At 39.6% G+C, this 19,817-nt stretch overlaps 1 protein-coding gene and 1 pseudogene across 1 annotated transcript; one reads left to right on the top strand and one right to left on the bottom strand.

Annotated features, from left to right (window-relative positions):
* Positions 1 to 9,275: 9,275 nt before the first annotated feature.
* On the top strand, positions 9,276 to 10,939 carry LOC112183912 (elongator complex protein 4). Its single transcript, XM_040513306.1, has 5 exons — positions 9,276 to 9,442; positions 10,139 to 10,217; positions 10,400 to 10,559; positions 10,666 to 10,757; positions 10,847 to 10,939. Exons 1-5 carry the CDS (start codon positions 9,276 to 9,278, stop codon positions 10,937 to 10,939), a joined length of 591 nt encoding a protein of 196 aa, XP_040369240.1.
* Positions 10,940 to 12,010: 1,071 nt separating this feature from the next.
* Positions 12,011 to 13,644, bottom strand: LOC112190876 (annotated as a pseudogene).
* Between the last annotated feature and the right edge of the window lie 6,173 nt (positions 13,645 to 19,817).

The raw sequence follows: 19,817 nt of genomic DNA, 5'->3' as shown, positions 1-19,817 counted from the left end.
CCCAGTGCCATGTCAGCTTCAGACCCCACTGCCATGTCAGCTCCCAGGGACCCGCTGCCGCGTCAACATCAGGACCCCACTGCCACGTCAGCAGTGGACCCAGAGCCATGTCAGCGACGGTCAGCACCGGTCAACTACGGTTGACCAATTTCGGTACACTTTCCGGCGACTTTTCCAGCCACATTCCGGGCACTTTTCCGGCCAAATTTCCGGCGAACTATTTCAAGGTATTTTTTACTAAAAGTTCCCTTTTTTTTAGAGTTTTTTTTTAAAAAAATTCAATTTCTCTTCTTTTTTAGGGACTTGCAACCTCCCTTCTTCTACCCCCCTTTCTTCATCATAAGGGAGACCAAATTAAGCCGAACTGTGGGGGTTCATGCTCACTCCAAACTTAGAGTTTGTTGAGATCTCCAAACTTAGAGTTTGTAGAGAATTTATGATCGACCACTTACGTCATTGTTTCGATCTAATCCAATACCTCTTGAATTGAATTTCTTGGAAGCGATTACGCTCAGAAATTAACAATTTCTTGGAAGCAACTACGGTCAGAAATTTTATATATTTTCGTGGTAGCCTTTTTACACTCCGAAACTAACCCTAATTTCTTGTTCTCTTTCAGGATGAGTAACCTAAACAAATTGGACTTTGCTCCATTGGGAACAACTGGCTCTGGATATCACAGATGGGTTCGTGATGTCCGCAGCATCTCAAGGTCGATGGAATCCTGGATACGATTCTCGAGCCTAGCCAGGACGTGCTAACTGTTGAGCAAGCTCAAGCTTTGGAAGCAAATAGAGCAGCCTTAAAATAAGGCAAAAGCCATCATCCTAATGACTAGTCATATGGATGATTCACTCCAGTACGAGTGTATGAATGAAGAATACCCCAGAAAGCCGTCATCCTAAATCCAATTATAGTCGCGCCCCTAAGAGATGGTGCCAAGAGCGAAACCCTAATCTTAGGGATACTTCTGGACGTTCTGGTTCAAATAATCGGTCTACTTTGGAAGGTAACCGCTAAAATAGGCGAACGCTGAACCGAAGAGGTTAACGTGGAAAGAGAGGGAGGCAACGCCTCTGGCCATGTTGGTGGCGCCACCAACATTAAGAGCCATCTAAATGACGCTTTCAAAGAGCCTCAATCAATGAAGTCTGAGCAAAGAAATGTATGTTCTCAATGTGGAGTATCTGGTCATTGGGCACACATTTGTAGAGCTAGTGAAAAAATTGTCACCGCCTACAAAGCATATTGTGAAGCAAGAGAAACTCACTATGTGGAACAAGAATATCATGAAGATGATCTAGATTGAAGGGTTAAAGACTACAAATCTGGCTGGGATCAATAGATCGCCAATTCTGTTTAAGTCTTTATTTTTCCAAGAGATTTAATATGCAATTGCCATATACTTTGTAATAAATGCCAATGGTTTAGTCAGTAGGCTCACCCAAAGTGTGATGTCTAGGAAGGTTATGAGATTAGTGGAACTTAAGCGAGCCTTGCTCCACCGACATCTCTCTACTCACCTGGTCATATTTATTTTGGAATTACCGAAAGAAGTTAGACGACTATCATTGTCTTGCATTAGCTAGCATTTTGGATTAGATTTTCTTTGGTCAAAGAGACAATGATGTAACTTCGTTGGCTTATGAATAAAATTTCGAGTTCTTTTTTTTATGACTCCATTTTGATTATGAGCATATGTGACAGGACCCGCCCCGGATTTCATCCTGAAATCCGAAGTGGACCTGCGGGGCCCACCTTAGAAGAAATTTTTGCCAAAAATTTGGCAGAACTTCCCCTAAAGTGGACAACCCAAAACCTGTAGAAAGAAAATTTACACTTCTAAATCACCCATCCTTATTCTCCTGGAGCCACCCTGCTCCCCCAAACAACATCAACCAAAATCATATGACACAAAACACAACTTAAATAACATTAATTTCCTCAGGTAATCAGAGCAAATCTAATAGCAAGGTTGATCAAGGAAAACCTAAATCAAATAAAAACGCGAAAGCCACGCTGTTGTCTATGCCTCAACTCCAATGTACGCCCCTCAACTAATTTCGCCTGCAAACTGGGCATTTGAAACCGAAGGGCCCAGGGGAAAGTAATTGAAACGTTAGCGTGAGTGGACAAAAATAAATAATTTAATATGAATAAAACAAAATAAAACTTCATACTTTCCCACATTTTTCGATATGTATAAAATCTGGATGCATGCAACATTTATAAAACACTTAAGAAAATAATCTGAAAAACGTTGAACTCCAGAAAACCGACTAGCCCCGCTAGCCACAACAATAGAGTAAAAGATTGAAATTTCAATACTCGAAAATATAAGACCAGCCCCACTGGTTAAGAAAACTCAGACTAGTCCCCGCTAGTCAAAAATAGTATAAGTAGGGGAAGATGATAGCCATACGAATGAGCCTCCCAGACTCGGGTGATAGCCTCCCAGGCTAAAGTACTCCCATTACTCCCGTAATATACCCTTACGCCACTAAGTGTAGCGATAGGATACCGGGCTACAGAATTACTGTCACAGAGACAGTAACCTGCGCCACAAAGGCGGAGGGCTACGGTGATCCCATCACCGCGCCACAAAGGCGGAAAAATCAATGCTAGCATGATAAAATCACCCCTCAGTATGGCACAGGGAAACATAACCGAAAATCCAGTAACTCCAAAATACATAAGGCTTCCCCCATCTCTCGTAAAAGAATTTCCAACGACGTGTCCCACACGCCAAAAGTATCTCCAAATCAATAGCAAAAAGGCGAGAAATAATAATAAATCGTAATCCCCGTAAACCGAAACAAAACCAATTCTAAAATCATCATCAAGGCATTCCCAATGCCAAAATCGAAAGTCGATAAATAAATAGGAAAGATCAATAAATCAACGGCGTGTCCCACACGCCAAAATATTCTCGGGTCAATAATGAATAAGCAAGGAAGTTCAATAATGAACTAATATTCCATTTTGGAAAATACCATGGAAAATATTTTGTTGAAAAACAACATAATTCAAAGTTTCGAATCCGGGCATAACAAAATTAATATCCAAAAATCACAACCGAAATAATTCATAATCACTTCATGAAACTCATCAATGAAAGTAATTCCTCGTGATAAATCAAAATCAGGAATCCGAAAACAATTATATGCTCAAAATGTAATATAATAAATAACTAGAGCATTACTTTAAGAAATAAATGCATGCATCATTATTTAAAAACAAAAGTCCACTCACAATACTATTCAGGCGATCACGCATACGAGTTCCTTCGTCGAGCAATAGCTCGGTACATCGCCCTGTACACAATTATTCGTACATAAATAATTACCAGACGGAAAAATAATTTTACGATAATCAATAATTAAATCTCAAAACCCATAACCTCAACTTCTCCAATCCTCTTCCACATCCAACTAAACTTCACCAACACTGCCCACTCGTCGATTTCAGACTATATAACAACTATGGAGGAAATCCGACAATCGGATTCACGATTAACATTAACCGAAATCCAAATCTTTAGAAATTTATAACCGATTCAAAACTTCACCAATCCTCACCAAACTTCATATCTAAGCTCTATGATAATTATAACATTTAACTAGCCAGAAATTGAAATTAAAAAGCTACCCTAGCCGCCGCTACCGCCGCCCACAGTGGCGGCGCCGCCGCCACTGCCACCAACTCCAATGGCCACCAAAATTTGGCAGTAGCACCTTCTCAACACACCCATTAATTCTTTCAACTGTGACCAAGTTAGAAAATGAGCGGAAGTACCTCAACAATTAAGGGGAAGGTTGAACCCGAATCGTGAATAGTAACCTCCAACTTCAAACCGTCAATTCTTCCTCCACGCTTCAAATCTCAGCAAAAGCTTCGGGGAGCATCATCTACGTCCCAAGACGCTTCCAATGGACTAAGGTTTATCACTGGAGGTGGCCGGAATCGGAAGATATCAGCCGGTGAAGGGAGGTGATTTCCAACTAGAGCTGTGCAGCTTCTCGGCCTTACAGCGCCCTCCACAGTTCCATTTTCACCCTGATGTCTTCTGAGAAGTTATAGACGACGTCAAGATGAGAAAAATTGCTTTTGGAATCAAGTCGATTGGAGACCTGTGGAGGAAGATATGGCCGGACAAAGAAGACCCCAGAAAAAAAACGCAATGGGGAGTGGAGAGGAGTCGGTAAGTTTCTAGAAAAATATGGAAACGTACCACAGTACTTTCTCTATATATAGCAAGTTACTATGAACAGTAATTTTAGTATTTTGGCCATAACTTTCCTATACGAACTCCGATTTAAGTGTACCACATATGCACGCTCTCGGTTTAACGTTCTCTACAACTTTTATGAAGAAAATTTTGTCAAATTTTGACCCGAACAAAAAGTCAACTTTTAGGGTCACTAAAAGTATTCAACAAAGTAAAAAGTGGAAGTAATCGTTATTTACCGTCCAAATGACTAGTAAACTAGTAAATTGAGGTACGGGGCGTTACAATATGACTTTGTGACTACGATGGCTGGGCCATCAGTATTAATTCAAGGACATGGAATAGCCCAAGTTCCACTTGCCAAATGACACCTTGATTACTGTCACAGAAACTCTCTACGCTCTTAGGGCAAATCATACCCTATGAATAGCCAACGAATTCCGTGCGAAAACGCATGTAGAGAACGGAAATGAGTTCCTTTGCAATACCTCTAATGATTGCGAACAAAGTGCATCTTAGAGAAGTTTATGTGTCTCTCTAGTGGACTCTATGTCACTATTCGAGCTATTAAATCCAATGAAGTTATGAGAGAAGATCTCTTGGATTTAGACACATATTGGCTTTCCCACGACATGATAGGTCATCCTAGTCATGATATGATGATCCGTCTACTAAAACCTTCACATGGACATCCTTTCTCTCGAGCGAAATGAAGCATGAATCAAAAGTTGATTCCTTGACTAAGTGTGACCGCCGCTGCTGCCTCTGGCACCGCCGTCATCCACCACCAGCCTAAGGCTGGCACAGTCCCTATCCATGACGCCATGGATGGCGTCAATCAAGGCGATGACGCCCCAGGTGATGTTGCAATCACCAACTTTGCTTCAAATAGTGTTTCAGACGCTTAGCCCCAACCAAAATCCTCATTGGTCGATTCTAAGGCCTCTCGCTCGTTTTACAAAGCCTGTTCCTTAGGGAAATTAGAACTGAGACCATCCTATGCAAAGGATATGACAATACTAATTCTGTTCTTACATAGAATCCGTAGGGATTTTGTGGACTGATTCAACTAACTTGCGGACGTTTAAATATCTCATAATGTTGGTTGACACGCAAACACGTTCGTCACGTGTTATGCCATTGTCCACCTGTAAATGCTGCTTATGCTACACTCCTAGCACATATCATACAACAACCGGCTCACTCCCCGAATCATCCTATTCAGTCAATTGGATTTGACTATGCTAGAGAGTTTACATCGAAGACTTTCTATGGGTATTGCATTGGGACTGATGTTGGACATCATATTCTCGTGTACACACCCAAATGGTCTCACGAAAATGACTACGATAGTAGTTCGGACATTGGTAATGCGTACCAATCTCCTTATGTCCGCTTGGGGTGATGCAATATCACATGCAGCTATGCTAATTCGCCTACCGCCATTCAATCTACCTCTGCGTTACAGATAGTGACTGGGTACAAGTATCGTACTTACGCATCTTTGAGTGTGCCGTTTATGTGCCAATTGCGCCGCCACCACGCTCTATGATGGGTTCTTATAGACAAATGGGCAACTACATTGGATTTGCGACGCCAACAATCGTCCGCCACTTCATACCCTTGCAAGGCGATCTCCTTACCGCTAGATTTACAGGTTGTCACTTTGATGAGACAGTCTTCCCGTCGTTAGGGGGAGATAAGAGCACGGATGTTCAGCAGGAACGACATGAATTGTCGTGGCCTGTCCCCATTATGTCTCATCTTAATCCCTGTTAAAGTGACGAGATCACACATCTGCTGCAAATATGCCTGCAAGGAAGGACGTCCCTACAAGAGGACGTAGCGCCACCCTACACTGAGGTAGGCACGGCGCCAATGCCAAAGAGAGTGGTACTCTGGCGTTATAGGCCATGGCCCCAGCTAGGATGCGTGGGAGGCCCGTGGGTTCGAAGGATACTTTGGCACAACTCAATCCTTTGATCATCGACACTCAAAATCGGCCTCATGAGAATCTTCCTGGTTATGGTTATCGTTGGGGGACGCCTCAACGTTAGAACCAATTCCTGAGAATATAGAGCTAATTCCTGAGAATATAGAGCTCTATGAAAATTACACTAGTGTACATGAGACGTGGGATAGAAAATCCATCGTAATTGATGATGTAGTTGCGCATTTCATTGCGCATGAGTTTGTTGAGTCCGATGACATCGAACCACGCTCCGTTGATGAATGAATACCAATGTAGAGAAATTTGGCCTAAATGGAAAGATGCGATCCAGGTTAAGTTAGATTCTCTAACGAAGAGGAAGGTTTTTGAACCAATGATGCCAACACCTCCTAACATAAAACCTATTTACTAATGGGTCTTCGTTAGAAAGCGTGATAAGAAAAAGAGATGGTAATCTCGCCTTATGGCTCAAGGCTTCTCACAAAACGCCCTGGAATCGACTACGAAGAGACATATTCTCTCGTAATGGAAGTCATTACACTTCACTACCCTGTCAGTTTGGTAGTTTCCGAATAACTGAAAATGCAGCTTACAATTGTGGTCACTACGTATCTCTAAGGGGATCTAGATACGAAATATACATGAAGGTTCATGGTGAACTTCATTTACCCAAGTCAAGTGGCTCTAGAACATGGAGCGCGTTTACAATAAGGTTGAAACGCTCACTAAGATGACTACTTGATTGGGAAGGGATATGCCCACGCGTTTTCATAACAAGTTTCGGATTCTATTGTGGTTCATGTTGGACATGATCTTCATTGGAAGCCCTTAAAGAGTTAAGGGAAACCGCTAAACACTTGAAATCCGAGTTTGAGATGAAGGATTTTGGGAGAACACGGTTACGTCTCAGTTTGGAACTTGGGCATCGTGTTGATAGATGCTTAGGCATTTTGACAAGGTCAAGCGCTTAGGCATTTTGACAAGGTCAAGCCTTCAAGCATCCCCATGATCGCCTGTAGTCTTGATCCTGAAAAGGATCCTTTTCGTCAAAAGGATGATGGCGAAGATGTGCTAGAGGCAGAAGTGCCCTACATAAGTACAATAGGTGCATTATTGTACTTAGCTCAATGCACAAGACTGGACATCTCATTTGCCATGAACTTGTTAGCTAGATATAGCTCTGCGCCAACGCGACGCCATTGGATTGATGTAAAAGATATCTTTCAGTACTTGAGATGTACAATTGATATGGGCATGCTTTATCCCTATAGAGAGATGATGGATTTGGACCCATCACACACCAAGAACGTCACCAACACTAGTCTGCGTCCACTATCCCCATCCTAAAACGACATGTGTTTTGGAAGGTTTTACTGATATTGGGTATCTCTCTAACCCATACAAAGGTCATTCCCAAACTGGTTAAGTGTTCACCATGGGTAAAGACCATGATATCTTGGAGGTCTACAAAATAGACCCTAGTACCTATATCTTCGAACAATGTAGAGATTATTGCTCTTCACGAAGTGGTTCTTGAATCTATATGGATTGGATCCATAATTACACATGTTCGAACAATTGTGGTTTGAAGTCTACCACAGATGAGTCTACGAGCATTTAGGATAATGCTGCTTATTTTGAACAAAAAAAGCAAGGCTACATCAAAAGCGACAACACTAAGACTAATCAGCAACAACAGACTCTCCTCAAGATCAAAGCGAACTAGGTACGATTTGAGGACAGTATGGCAGACTTACTCACTAAGTCATTGCTAAATTCTACTTTCGAGAAACATGTTGGTAACATCGTCTGCGGAAGTTATCCGAACTCGCATGACCGTAGTCATCAGGGGGAGATGTCTACATGTATGGTCTAGAAACGTGAAGGGTGTGTTGTGCTCTTTTTCCCCTTCGACCAAGGTTATTTTTGTCCCACTGGGTTTTTGTTACTCGGCAAGGTTTTTAATGAGGCAACGAGAGGAGCACCACGTTTGGGCGACACAAGGGGGAGTGTTCAAGTAAATCCAGAATATGTGTCTGGCCCAAACACGAGGTTACTTGCTCTAGTTGAAATAGGGTTTATATTAAAGATATTCTCAGAGAATCTTAGGAGATATCCAATCAATGTACGATTATGTTTCCATGTACAACTCTATCTCTATGCTTGTAATCCTCTATATAAAGAGGCCCTTATTATCAATGAAATCACAACTCTATATATTATCTCCCAATTTCAGTTTCTCTAAAACAAAATATAAGTATTATCCATCTGCTCCCCAAACTATCACCCACTAATTTCAACTGTTTCCCCTATTCAACTGCTTAAAAATTGGTTTCATTATTTTAAAATGCTTTTTTTTTTTCAAAACTAAATGCACACACATAGTGTGTGTTTTCCTTCTAGTATTAATAATAACTAGCATTTCTCCACACATGCAGAGCATGTGCAAGTTATTAATTTTTTTCAGAAAATAAAAAAGAAAAGAGTTGTTATTGAAGAGAAAAGAAAATGGGAGAGAGAAAAGTGGGTTGTGGGTGCTTTTTTTAAAATTTTTCTAATAAAAATATATTTTGTAAATGTCTTAATTATCCTTGTTATTTAATTAATTCTCAAAGTTTATTAATCTTCTAGGGTCAATTCTGTCAAAATTTTAGATTTTGGCTAACAAAGCCTCTTCTCTTAATAATAATATAGATAACGGACGTGGGGTTGAGCCTCTCAGGACTGAGTTCCAAACGCCTTTTTTTTATAAAAAAAATTAGGATCCAAATAATTAACAGGCTAAAGATTTTGACAAAAAAAAAAACAGAAAAGAAAATTGGTGCTAGTTTGTCACAAAAACGTCAAATGGACTTGGGCCTGAATGACATGGGCTCCGTTGCAAAATCTCAATTGTGCGATTGTTTCTGGCTATTTTATTTCTGAAAACGGCTGGAGCTGGCCGAACGGCGCAGCAAAACCCCAAAGTAACACTGAACCCATAGAGCGACACAGTGGGTTACAAGTCCTGAGTTACGAAAGGTTAAAGTCTGCGGCCTTTGTATTGGAAAATGGTCTCTCATTGTGTGGTTTTGAGCTTCAAATTTTTTGGCAGCCATGGCTGCGACCAAGACTAGGAGGAGTAGCTTCTCTCGCAGTTTTTCGGGTGCAAGCTCACCTCAAATCCCAGGACTCAAGCATGGACCCAATGGGACAATGTTTGTGTCATCTGGGATTCCAGACCTTGACAGTAATCTTCTAACTAATAAAGTATTGGAAATATCGTTATTTTATGTGTATTTTTTGTGCAATGTATAGCAGTTTGATTTGATTATGTTTAATATGCAGAAATATTAGGTGGCAATGTTATTAATAAGAACTTTAGGTGGCAATGTTCTAATGGTTAGTGTTCTTTTTGTTTATCCTTTAATTTTATTTTTGTTTATGTTATCATTGTTAAACAGCGACAAGCGTGGCCCGTGACCCACCATTGTACCGATACTGTCCCAACTTAACCACCTGTTAGGTGTTGGGTTTTAATTACAAAAGGCATCGGTACAATTAGGTGTGATTCACCTACTTATAAGTTATATTTTATTTGTCACTTTTCCAATGTGAGATCTTTCCTCCCCCTCATATACAATCCAAGGCCCACATCGAACACTTGGTAACAATCCAATCGGAATTTTTTGATGGCATATAAATTCGGGCCTATGATAATTGGAAACGTAATTAGAGAGGGACCCGCTCTGATACCATGCATGTTAAACAGGGACAAGCGTGGCCCGTGACCTATCATTGTACCGATACTGTCTCAACTTAACCACCTGTTAGGTGTTGGGTTTTTAATTACAAAAGGCATCGGTACAATTGGGTGCAATTCACCTACTTATAAGCTATATTTTATTTGTCACTTTTCCAATGTGAGATCTTTTCTTTCCAACAATCATGTTTTTAACCTTCTTCTGACTATTCTGCAGAAGTGACAGCAACATTTCTTGTGTTGGTCGTATTGCCATTCAATCATTCTGTGCTCCACAGTGTGGATATTCCAGCCTGGTGAGTGGCAATTGTTAGTTGGTCTTCAACTGTTATTCTGAGCCTTTGCTTTGCAGCTGCCTCTTATTCTTTTCTCTACTGTTTTGGTGATTCATATGGGTTGTGTATGTCTTTTCCTTACTCAAATCAATACATTGTATTACTGAATCAAGCATAATATAGTTGATACTGTTGCATTGCAGGAATGGGACATGCTTTCCTTCCTTAGATCTCTAAAAAGTATGCTACGATCTTCAAATGCAGTTGTTGTTGTGACATTTCCGCCTAGTCTTCTTTCATCATCCTCCTCTATAAGATGGCAGCACATGGCAGACACCTTGCTGTCAGTTAAAGCAATTCCCGGTTTATATAAGCTTTCACATTGTTCTTTGCACTCTTACCCTTTTTTTGTTCTTTTTTCTTTTTCTTCTGCCAATACTAACCTATAGCTAGCGAATGATTGATTCAGATGAGGACAAGGAATTGGCAACGCTCCTTACTGGTTACCAGGACATGGTTGGCCTTCTTAATGTGCAGAAAGTAGCGCAGATTAACACACAGGTAGTGCAAAAGTTTGCTTCACCCAAATCAAACACTGATTGAATCAAGTTTGCTGTCTTTCCTTTTATGTGCATGACGTTTGTACAAAGGTTATCAATTCTGCTAGGCTACTTGATACGAATGTGCAAATATGCAACTACATTACCGACCCATTCACTCAGTCATCCTTAGAGGCCCTTTAATACTATTACATTTCTCTGTCAGTACCAGTGGCAGAACCACATGGAAGGCTGTCTGGGCTGCAGCTTAGAAAGAATTTTGGTCCAAAAACTCTCAAGTATATTTCCCTTCAATCCATACTAGCCTAAAAATATATATATATATATATATATATATATATATGCAGCTACTCGACTAACTCGAGCCCTCGTGTCCTCGTCTCCTTGACGGCAGTGCGGCACCAGTTGGAGACGAGCTCGATGATCTGGTCATCTTTGATCGATGGACTCCCCGATGACTGCCTTGACCTTCTACTAAACAAGCAGAAACTAGTGAGAAAGAAGATAAACGGCAAAGACAAAAACACCGAGCTACTTACTCTGGTTGATTCTGAGGATTAACTGCACCGTTAAGATCCATCTCCTATCAATCTGTCTATTTGTTTGTTCAAATATGACACTTTGCCCTCGTCTATATATAGGAAATATAAACCTCTAGTGGCTAAAATGAGAGTAAAACAAGTTTGCAGAGTATTATATATTTTGCAGAGTACTACTATTAACGTACGTGTCTAGCTTAGCTTAGGATGGTTCCAACTTTCAAGTCATGCTGTTGATGTCAAGTTTCCTTTACTCTGCACTTTTATTTTTTTAAGTACTCTGCAATGGTGTACTTCTAATTAGCCTAGACGACTTTTGTATCCTGGATCCGCCACTGGTCAGTATAGTTACCGATATGCCACTAGTTTTGCTACCTTTTGAGTAGTTAATGCAGTACAAATTTAATGCAGATAACTTCATTTCTGTTTGTACCAGATACTAGTTTTCAGTTCTTAATTTTGGTTTTTGATGAATTTGCATTAGCAGTAGGGATCAGAGATATAGCAAAACACTTTGAAGTGATTATATAGCAAAATAACATTATTCAAATATTCATTTATATCAAATCATTAAAGAAGGCAGTACATTATTCATGTAATCATTTATTTCGAATCATCACATTACATTCTGCTTATAATCTGATGAGGATAAGAGAGTTTAAAAGAAGAAAAAGAATGAATGTTGTGAACAACTAAAAATGCTCTGGCCAAAGAACAACAATAATTATGACACCAGATCAGTCTGGGCTTCGGTGATACAGTCTGGGTTGGAGAATTTAAGAGCTAGCCTTCAGTGTGTTTCCAATGTCAATGACAAAACGGTATCTGACGTCTGCTTTGGCAAGGCGCTCCATGGCAGTGTTCAAGTAGTCAATTGGGATAACCTCGATGTCTGCTGTTATGTTGTGCTTGGCTGCAAAATCAATCATCTCTTGTGTCTCCTTCATACGTCCACCGCCGCTACTAGCTACCATCTTCCTTCCTGTTAAATCGAACATTAACTCTGTTTATTAACCCTACAATCCAAAAGATAACAGGTAAAGCCAACTACTCGTAGTTACATGCTTACCCATGAGTAGAGGAAAAACCGGAAGCTCAAGAGGCTTTTCTGGTACACCAAGCATAACAAGCTTTCCATGAGACTTCAACAAACCAATCAAAGGCAAGAGAGGATGTTGGGCAGAATGTGTCAATGATCCCATCCATGGTACCAATGGCAGCCTACAAATTAATCAATGAAACAAACATTAAGTAACTTGTTCATTGAATAATCCACTTAAAAGACGTAAAAGGTGTAACTTGTTCAAACAATTACCTGCATTTGATCTTGGTCACGACTAACCAAAAACGAATCAGCTCCTAGGTGTTTAACTGCTTCCTCCTTCTTATTAGGGGACGTACTGATCACTGTAACCTTCACTCCCATTGCCTTGGCAAACTTCACTGCGACGTGGCCTAAACCACCTAGGCCAACCACGCCCACATGCATGCCAGGCTTGTCAAGTCCAAAATATCTCAACGGGCTGTAGGTTGTGATTCCGGCACATAGGAGAGGAGCAGCACAATCAAGGGGTAGGTTGTCCGGGATACGGACTACGAAGTGTTCATCTGCAACCATAATGTCAGAGTAACCGCCATATGTGGTGGTTCCGTCATAGTACTTGGCACTGTACGTGAGTATTAGTTTGGGGCAGTAGTTCTCAATATGGTCGGTACAGCTATCACAAGATCGACAAGCTCCCACTATGCCTCCAACATCGACTTTGTCTCCAACTTTGAATTTTTGTACATTGCTCCCTACTTCCGTTACTTCACCGACAATCTCATGCCTGCATTGGCAAATTGTGTTCATATTAGATTACTGAAGAGGGTTCAAGCATTAATAAAATGGTAAACAACTTTACTAGTTATACTAGTAAAGAGTGTGCAGGAAAAGGTCGAACGTACCCGGGAACCAGAGGATAGGTAGAGAAGCCCCATTCATTCTTGACCATGTGAAGGTCCGAATGGCAAATCCCACAGTACAACACTTTGAATGTCACGTCTTTGTCTCCGGATTCCCTGCAGTCAAATCCGTTGAACTTTAGAACTATATATAAAACAAGCATGTACTATGGTTTAATCTGAAGAGGAAGAATAGAGAAGTGTTGTACTAGTTGACAATATATCTACCTTCTGGAGAAACTGAAGGGAGAGAGAACACCAGATGAATCTCTTGCAGCCCATCCAAATGCCATCCTGGGGCGTTCTTGCTCGTTAGACATCACTATTTTCTTTGTTGCAGATTCTTAACTGATGGTTTTGGTGTTGAAGCTTAATGCAGTCCGAGTAGTAAAAGGTGACAGACATACAGATATGGATAGCTTCAATGGAGTTAAATGCTATACATAAAGGGAGGAGATTTTAATTAGGTCTGGGCTGGGGTGACGTACTGGGTGAGGAAAATAGAAGGTCGAACTGTGGAAGAGATGGTGACGTATTGGGTGAGCAAATAAAAAATTCAAGAGATTCAACTGACGTCAGCGGTCAACAGAATGGTAGGAGGACTGGAGGAGTGATGAAATAAAATTTGGTTGTTGAATGTGACTATGCTTTCACAACAAGTATAATATATCTGGCCTCTGTAGGACTGTAGAGGGGTCCTTCCTTGTGTTTTCTGGTCTTGTTGGGCTATTTTGTTAGATAGTACCAATTCCAAAGGATCGTACAAATTTGCCTCCGATTGGGGCCTCTCAAGATCCCATTTTGAATCTCATACGCCTCATATCTCCTCCCAGGCTCCCATCCTGGACCGGTCCCGATAATCCTAACCGGAATCGAGGTACAGGCGATGACGTGGCAGGTCGGAATCGAGAGGTGGCGGACGGTGATTGGTAGGCAGAGCTGTGAGGGCTAGGGTGGCGGAGGAGGGGGATTTTGGGAAGAGCTGTGGGGGGTAGGGTGGAGGAGGACGCGGAGTGTGGCGGTAGTGGTAGTGGTTGGTGCGGTGAGGGTAGTTTGGAAAATTAGGGTGCTGACTTGGTGGTCAGACTTCACTCCGATTGAGAAGAAAAGAGATGAAACTTCTTTCGTACACAGTACTTACTGATCTAGCATCACTAGTTAGGTCACAATTTTCTGTGTTCATCTTTTTTTCTTTTTTTTATCGAATAAGAACTTCATTAATAAAAACGAAGATTACAATGAGAATGGGAGATGAAAGCTTCAACCGAAACTTTTCCCACTTTTGGGTGTCTGTAGTATCATAATTGTCCAATCCCAATTTTGACGCCATACAACAGTTTCCACTGGTCCTCGTTAAATTTGTTTCCTTTTTCTATTTACTTGATATATCATTTGTGTTTCAGTGGGCATTATAGACAGGATATAATTCTAACCTTGTGAAATTTTGATCTTCGAGTCATAGCATCGAAACTAATAGTGGTTTAGGTTGGGTTTAAGCCCTTCTTTAGGGATTTGGTGCAGGCTTCTATGTATTAGACTCTATCAAAACAAGGGCAAAGCCGTGGCCTAAGGAATAAAAATGAAAGTTGAGATGAACTCTCTCTCCCCTTCTCATCCCTTCTCTTTTACCGGTACTATGGTCTCCGACCATCTGCCGTAGGAATCAACGATCTACAAACTATACACGCGCGTTACTCGATCAGCTATGATCGATAGTTCTGGATGTCGTCGTCGATTGGTAAGTCAATTTACAATTGGATCTAGTTCTTTTTGTCTTTGCATGTTCGTTCTCTCTCAACTTGCCTTGGGTAAGTTTGTTGTGGTAGCTCTCTATTCTATTGTTGTTGCAGTGCTCATCTATCAATCTACTTAGATTTAAATTGGAATTGTTCTAGGTTGGCTTTATTTATTTATTTATTTTTTCTCAAACTTATTGGTGTCTAATTACATTTCAATTCTTAAACTCCTTTGCTTTCTGCAATAGATTATTTATCAGGATCAAATAATAGGTTCATCAGTATTCTTCACTCTCTTAAAAAGTAGATGTTCGTGTTGGGTTTTCCAAGAACATGAGAATTGCTACTGGGTCGTGAATAGGCAATTTGTGTTACAACAACTTCAATTGTGATGACTTGTGTTGTTTGAGTATTGAAATTTGTGTTCTGATTGATATATACTATATATGTTATTTATACAAAAGTTAAGCAGAGTCTTTTGTCATGTACTCATGTTGTTTCCTTGGTAGCATTAGTTTTGCAGTTAGATACATTTTGAGTCTAATCGAATGTATGTAACACGTTTTTGAGGCTTAAAAATGAATGGGGAATTATATGCATGGTCATCTACCTGTTATGCTGTATGTCAGTAGGACAACAGAAATTCCATTACTGTTGTACAGCTTGCTGGAGGAACTAGTTTTCCCGTAGCACTCCTGTGATTTCTTGGTGCTCTGTATTCTAGATAGCCTGGTGCCATGAGTTATAAATTACTTTGTAAAATTGTCAGGAAATCGAGGGAGCATCGAGATCTAAAAAGGAAAGCTATATGTAATCTGTTATGCATCATTAACTTAGGGTGGGATCCATCAGATGGGGTTTCTTTCTCTACAGTTTGTATTCATAGATGTGTCTTTTTGCAGCAATATTCAAAGCAGCTAGAGGAAACCATGGAGACATTTTCACAAGGTGAAATCAAGATTCTCACATGCACTAATATAGTAGAAAGTGGGCTTGACATTCATAATGCAAACACCATTATAATTGAGGATGTTCAACAATTTGGCCTAGCACAGTTGTATCAGGTCCTGATCTTTCTTCTTTCTTTTTATAATTCTCAGAGGGTGCAACATATGTGTTAATGTCTAAAAGTTCGGCGGTAGCTGAACCTTCGTTAACGCTGATCCGACTGGCGGGTCGATACCTGCGATGTTCTTAAAGCTTTCGCTATCTGCCAAATAAAACACACTGGGACGTCAGAGGGAGACCGCGCTGGGCGGTCTTCGACTCTCCGATGCCTAAGTTAGTCCATGTATTTATGTTGACAGAGTAACAATAGGTAAATGTGGAATGCTTAATTAATGAGGAGAGAGGAGAGAACCTTTTATGGGTGAGGAAGAGGTTGACCTTCTCTTTGTTTTCGATGTGGGACTGATATGCTTCAGTTCCCCTTTTCAGAAGCCTCTGATGCCATCTTGGCGCGGCGCGTGGCGGCGCGTCGGCGGCGATCTGGAGGTGGTTCGACGTTGAGGCTGTAGCCCGTCTGGCAGTGTGTTTGCATGTCATTCCTTTGGTTGGAATTAGTACCTCTGGCGGTACAATGAGCGTGGCCCATTATAGCTAATTATGCTTGCAAATGTACATGTATGTACAATATGTGAAGAACTAATATTCAAAATTGTTACCTTGGTTGTTTTATGTGCTTTCATTAATCTAAACAAGGTGAATAAGCTCTTTTATATCTTTAATCTCTTTTACATATTAAGCCGAGTAATTTAAGCTTTCTTCTATTTTTGACAGTGCTAGATTTGTATAAACTTCTTTGCCTGCAATGACGTCTTTATTTTCAATTATCTAGTAGTGAGAAATACGATTCTGTACTGAATAGCTGTGAAATTTATATTTAAATATATTAAACACGCCAGACATATAGGAATGGTGGTGATTCGTCGTAGATTGATTTGGTTGCTTAACCTTGTTACTGCTGTTTCAGGCATGACAATGTTGAGAATTCTATTGATAGCTACCGCAAAGCCTTTGATGTTGTTGACGTGGTGAGTTCAGTTCTCTGAGATGTCTATTTGCTTTGACAATTTTGGGTTGTCTACAGAGTTATGTGCTCATATGTGGGTAGATCTACTGCACTAGAGATTGTAACTTTTAAAATGAATACAAGATGAATGAATCAATTAGGTGCTATAAGCTGGGAATTCTACTATATGCCATTCAGCATTTGGGTATTGAAAGATACAGTTTATGTGATTGAAGTTGACAGGATTTCTTGCTTATACGTCCTTGATGATATTATGCTCTCTTTAATTTATGGTTTACTGTTTCGATTATAGAAATTCTTGTAATTGTATATGAAGCTTATGTCTCATGCAGATCCATTGAGAACTTGATGGCTTTTTGTTTCATTTTATGTTGTTTTCAAATGCTGTGTTTGGTTGATGAGAAAATGCTGGCAAAGAATTAGACTTCAAACATCAAGTGTTGTACTTCGATTAGTTGACTCAGTAAAGAACTTATTATATGTTGATTGGAATTTTCTGTACCTGATGCAGATGGTATATAATGGTACATGTTGTTGGCTCTCTTTTCCAATATTTCCGGCTGGGAATCGGCCTGTCTACAAGGTGCTGGACACTTGATTCCTTTCTCAAATTGCTTTGCTAAAGTGATTACAAAAATCCTTATTTCTTACCTTTGCCTTCACACTTTTTACCTTTATACAAGCCAATAGATTTCAAAATGTTTAACTCATAGTCTTGTTTATCATCTTTTGTTGTGGAATTATTAAGATAAGTATTAACTATAAACTTTCAATTATCTAATTCTTGGAAACACAAGCAAGAGAGTTGTTTTGCAATTCTAGTATGTTCTGACCTCAAGCTCTGACTCTGAAGCAATAGTCAAGAAAAAACACACATGTGCCTATATAGAATTATGCACGTTACTGCTAGGGACTCCATTCTGTTCTATTGCTTTCTATTTAATCTAGTGGAGCTGTGTATTGAAGTTGGTGTTTTCTTGCATGCTTGAGTAGTTTAACGATTTGTTGGTGCAGGAAAATCAAGGAGACTAGGCCATGAGCTCTCCTTTGTTTGACTTGACTGCCATACTTTAGTACTATAGTTGCACTTGTATATTCGAAGTTTCATGTTCTAATATAACCTGTGAATTTTGCAGGCAAATGGTATGGTAGCATACTTTGTCACATGGACAGATTACTTGCTTGACAGTTTCTTCTGGAAATCAGACATTATAAGGTAATCATATAATCATTTCCTTAAGCTTGTGTGTTCAGAATTTTAATTGTTCCACAACAAAAATATTTAGTTGATATTTTATATTTTGGCTATGTAAGTCTTATATTTTCTAAATATTGCTTTCATTTTATGTAATGTAGTCATCCATGGAGGAGAAGAGGAAATTGCACTATCATGCCTAGAATTAAGGCTGCCAAAAATTTTTCTTTGGTTTGAATGTTTGATAAGAACCATTGAATTTGTATATTAACTTTAATTTTTTATAATTTGAAATATTACAGTCATCATTGTTAGAAAGTGTGTTTTCTGGTGATGGGGCCCACAGTTTGAAAGTCACCAAAAAAGTGATAGTGCCTTTTTGAGTATATGTCACGCCAGCAAAGCCAACAATTCTTTAATTAGTGTCTAAGAGGGTGCCTATTGCTAGTAGACACCAATCATGGTCGTCTTTAACTTCAATACACACCATCCACAATGGTGTTCATAGCTCAGTTTTGTAGTAGTGGGCCATATGCCTGCACTCCCTCTGCAAATGATAAAATTGTCTCACTTGTTTTGTTTTCAAATGTGTAGAAGAGGCAATCAGTGAGATATATAGCAACAGATCGGTGATAGTGGAATAGTAATGAGAGAGATTTTGATCAGTCGACAAACTATATATGCTGCTATATAGAGCAAATGGTTTGGAGTAATATGCAAGAATTGATCAATTGATGGATGTATAAATATAAGAGAAAAATTTGCTATTAGTGTCTGAACTTAGGTGCTAAGGGGTTAATTTGATACTCATACTCACAACTCTACCAATGTGATACCTGAACTCATATTTTGATATCAATAACATGCTTCCGTTCACTTTCCGTTACTGCTCCGTTAAAAATATGACGTGGCAAGATGTGAAGATGAGAAAAAAGAACAAATAACCAAAGGGTGCGGCTATTGCCACCCTAAGAAAGTAGTCACCCTATATATTTCTGATTTATTAAAAGACTAAAATATCCTAATATAAAATTACAATAAAGAACAATATTTTAATATAAATTACAATTTGTTTATCTTATTTAACTCTACAGAATACGTACTTAAACTTTATTCTTAATCTCTTCATTCATCGATTGTTAAATCTTAACGCTTTCTCAACATTCATCATCTTCAATAGTTCTCATGTTATGCTAACAAAAAGAATTCGAAGCGTGGAAGAATAGAAAAAAAATTCAAGTTAAACCATACACTGGAAAATGGTATTTTGGATACTGTAAACGAGTGAGCTAAGTAAACTTGAAATTAAAAAAATATATGTAAGGTGAGAAGAGAATGTATGGTAAAGAAAATAGTTAGTAGGATGGCAATAGCCGCACACATAACCAAAATAACCTTTCTATTTTAGTTTTTTATATTTCTATCTTCTTCTTCCTCCTCATTTCTCTTTTCCTTTTATATCAAATTCTCTCTCTCTCTTACTTACAAAAATTTGAAAAAACCACAAAACGCAGAAACCCAAATCAGAGAAGTAGAACCCGACTGAGAAAAATGGCGGCAATTTCGCTTCACAGAGGAAACCTGCACCGCGTCCGGGATGTGCCTCGCCGGTGAC

Source organism: Rosa chinensis, chromosome 2 (assembly GCF_002994745.2).
Source record: "Rosa chinensis cultivar Old Blush chromosome 2, RchiOBHm-V2, whole genome shotgun sequence".
Taxonomy (NCBI): domain Eukaryota; kingdom Viridiplantae; phylum Streptophyta; class Magnoliopsida; order Rosales; family Rosaceae; genus Rosa; species Rosa chinensis.
The sequence above is the reverse complement of the archived record's forward strand: the minus strand, read 5'-3'. Positions and strand labels throughout refer to the sequence as shown.

Excerpts from the sequence above, each read along its gene's own strand:
- LOC112183912 (XM_040513306.1), top strand. The coding sequence starts at position 9,276 with ATGGCTGCGACCAAGACTAGGAGGAGTAGCTTCTCTCGCAGTTTTTCG. Across the intron at positions 10,218-10,399 it reads AGTGTGGATATTCCAGCCTG|GAATGGGACATGCTTTCCTT; the intron begins GTGAGTGGCAAT and ends GTTGCATTGCAG. Across the intron at positions 10,758-10,846 it reads TAGCGCAGATTAACACACAG|GTTATCAATTCTGCTAGGCT; the intron begins GTAGTGCAAAAG and ends GTTTGTACAAAG.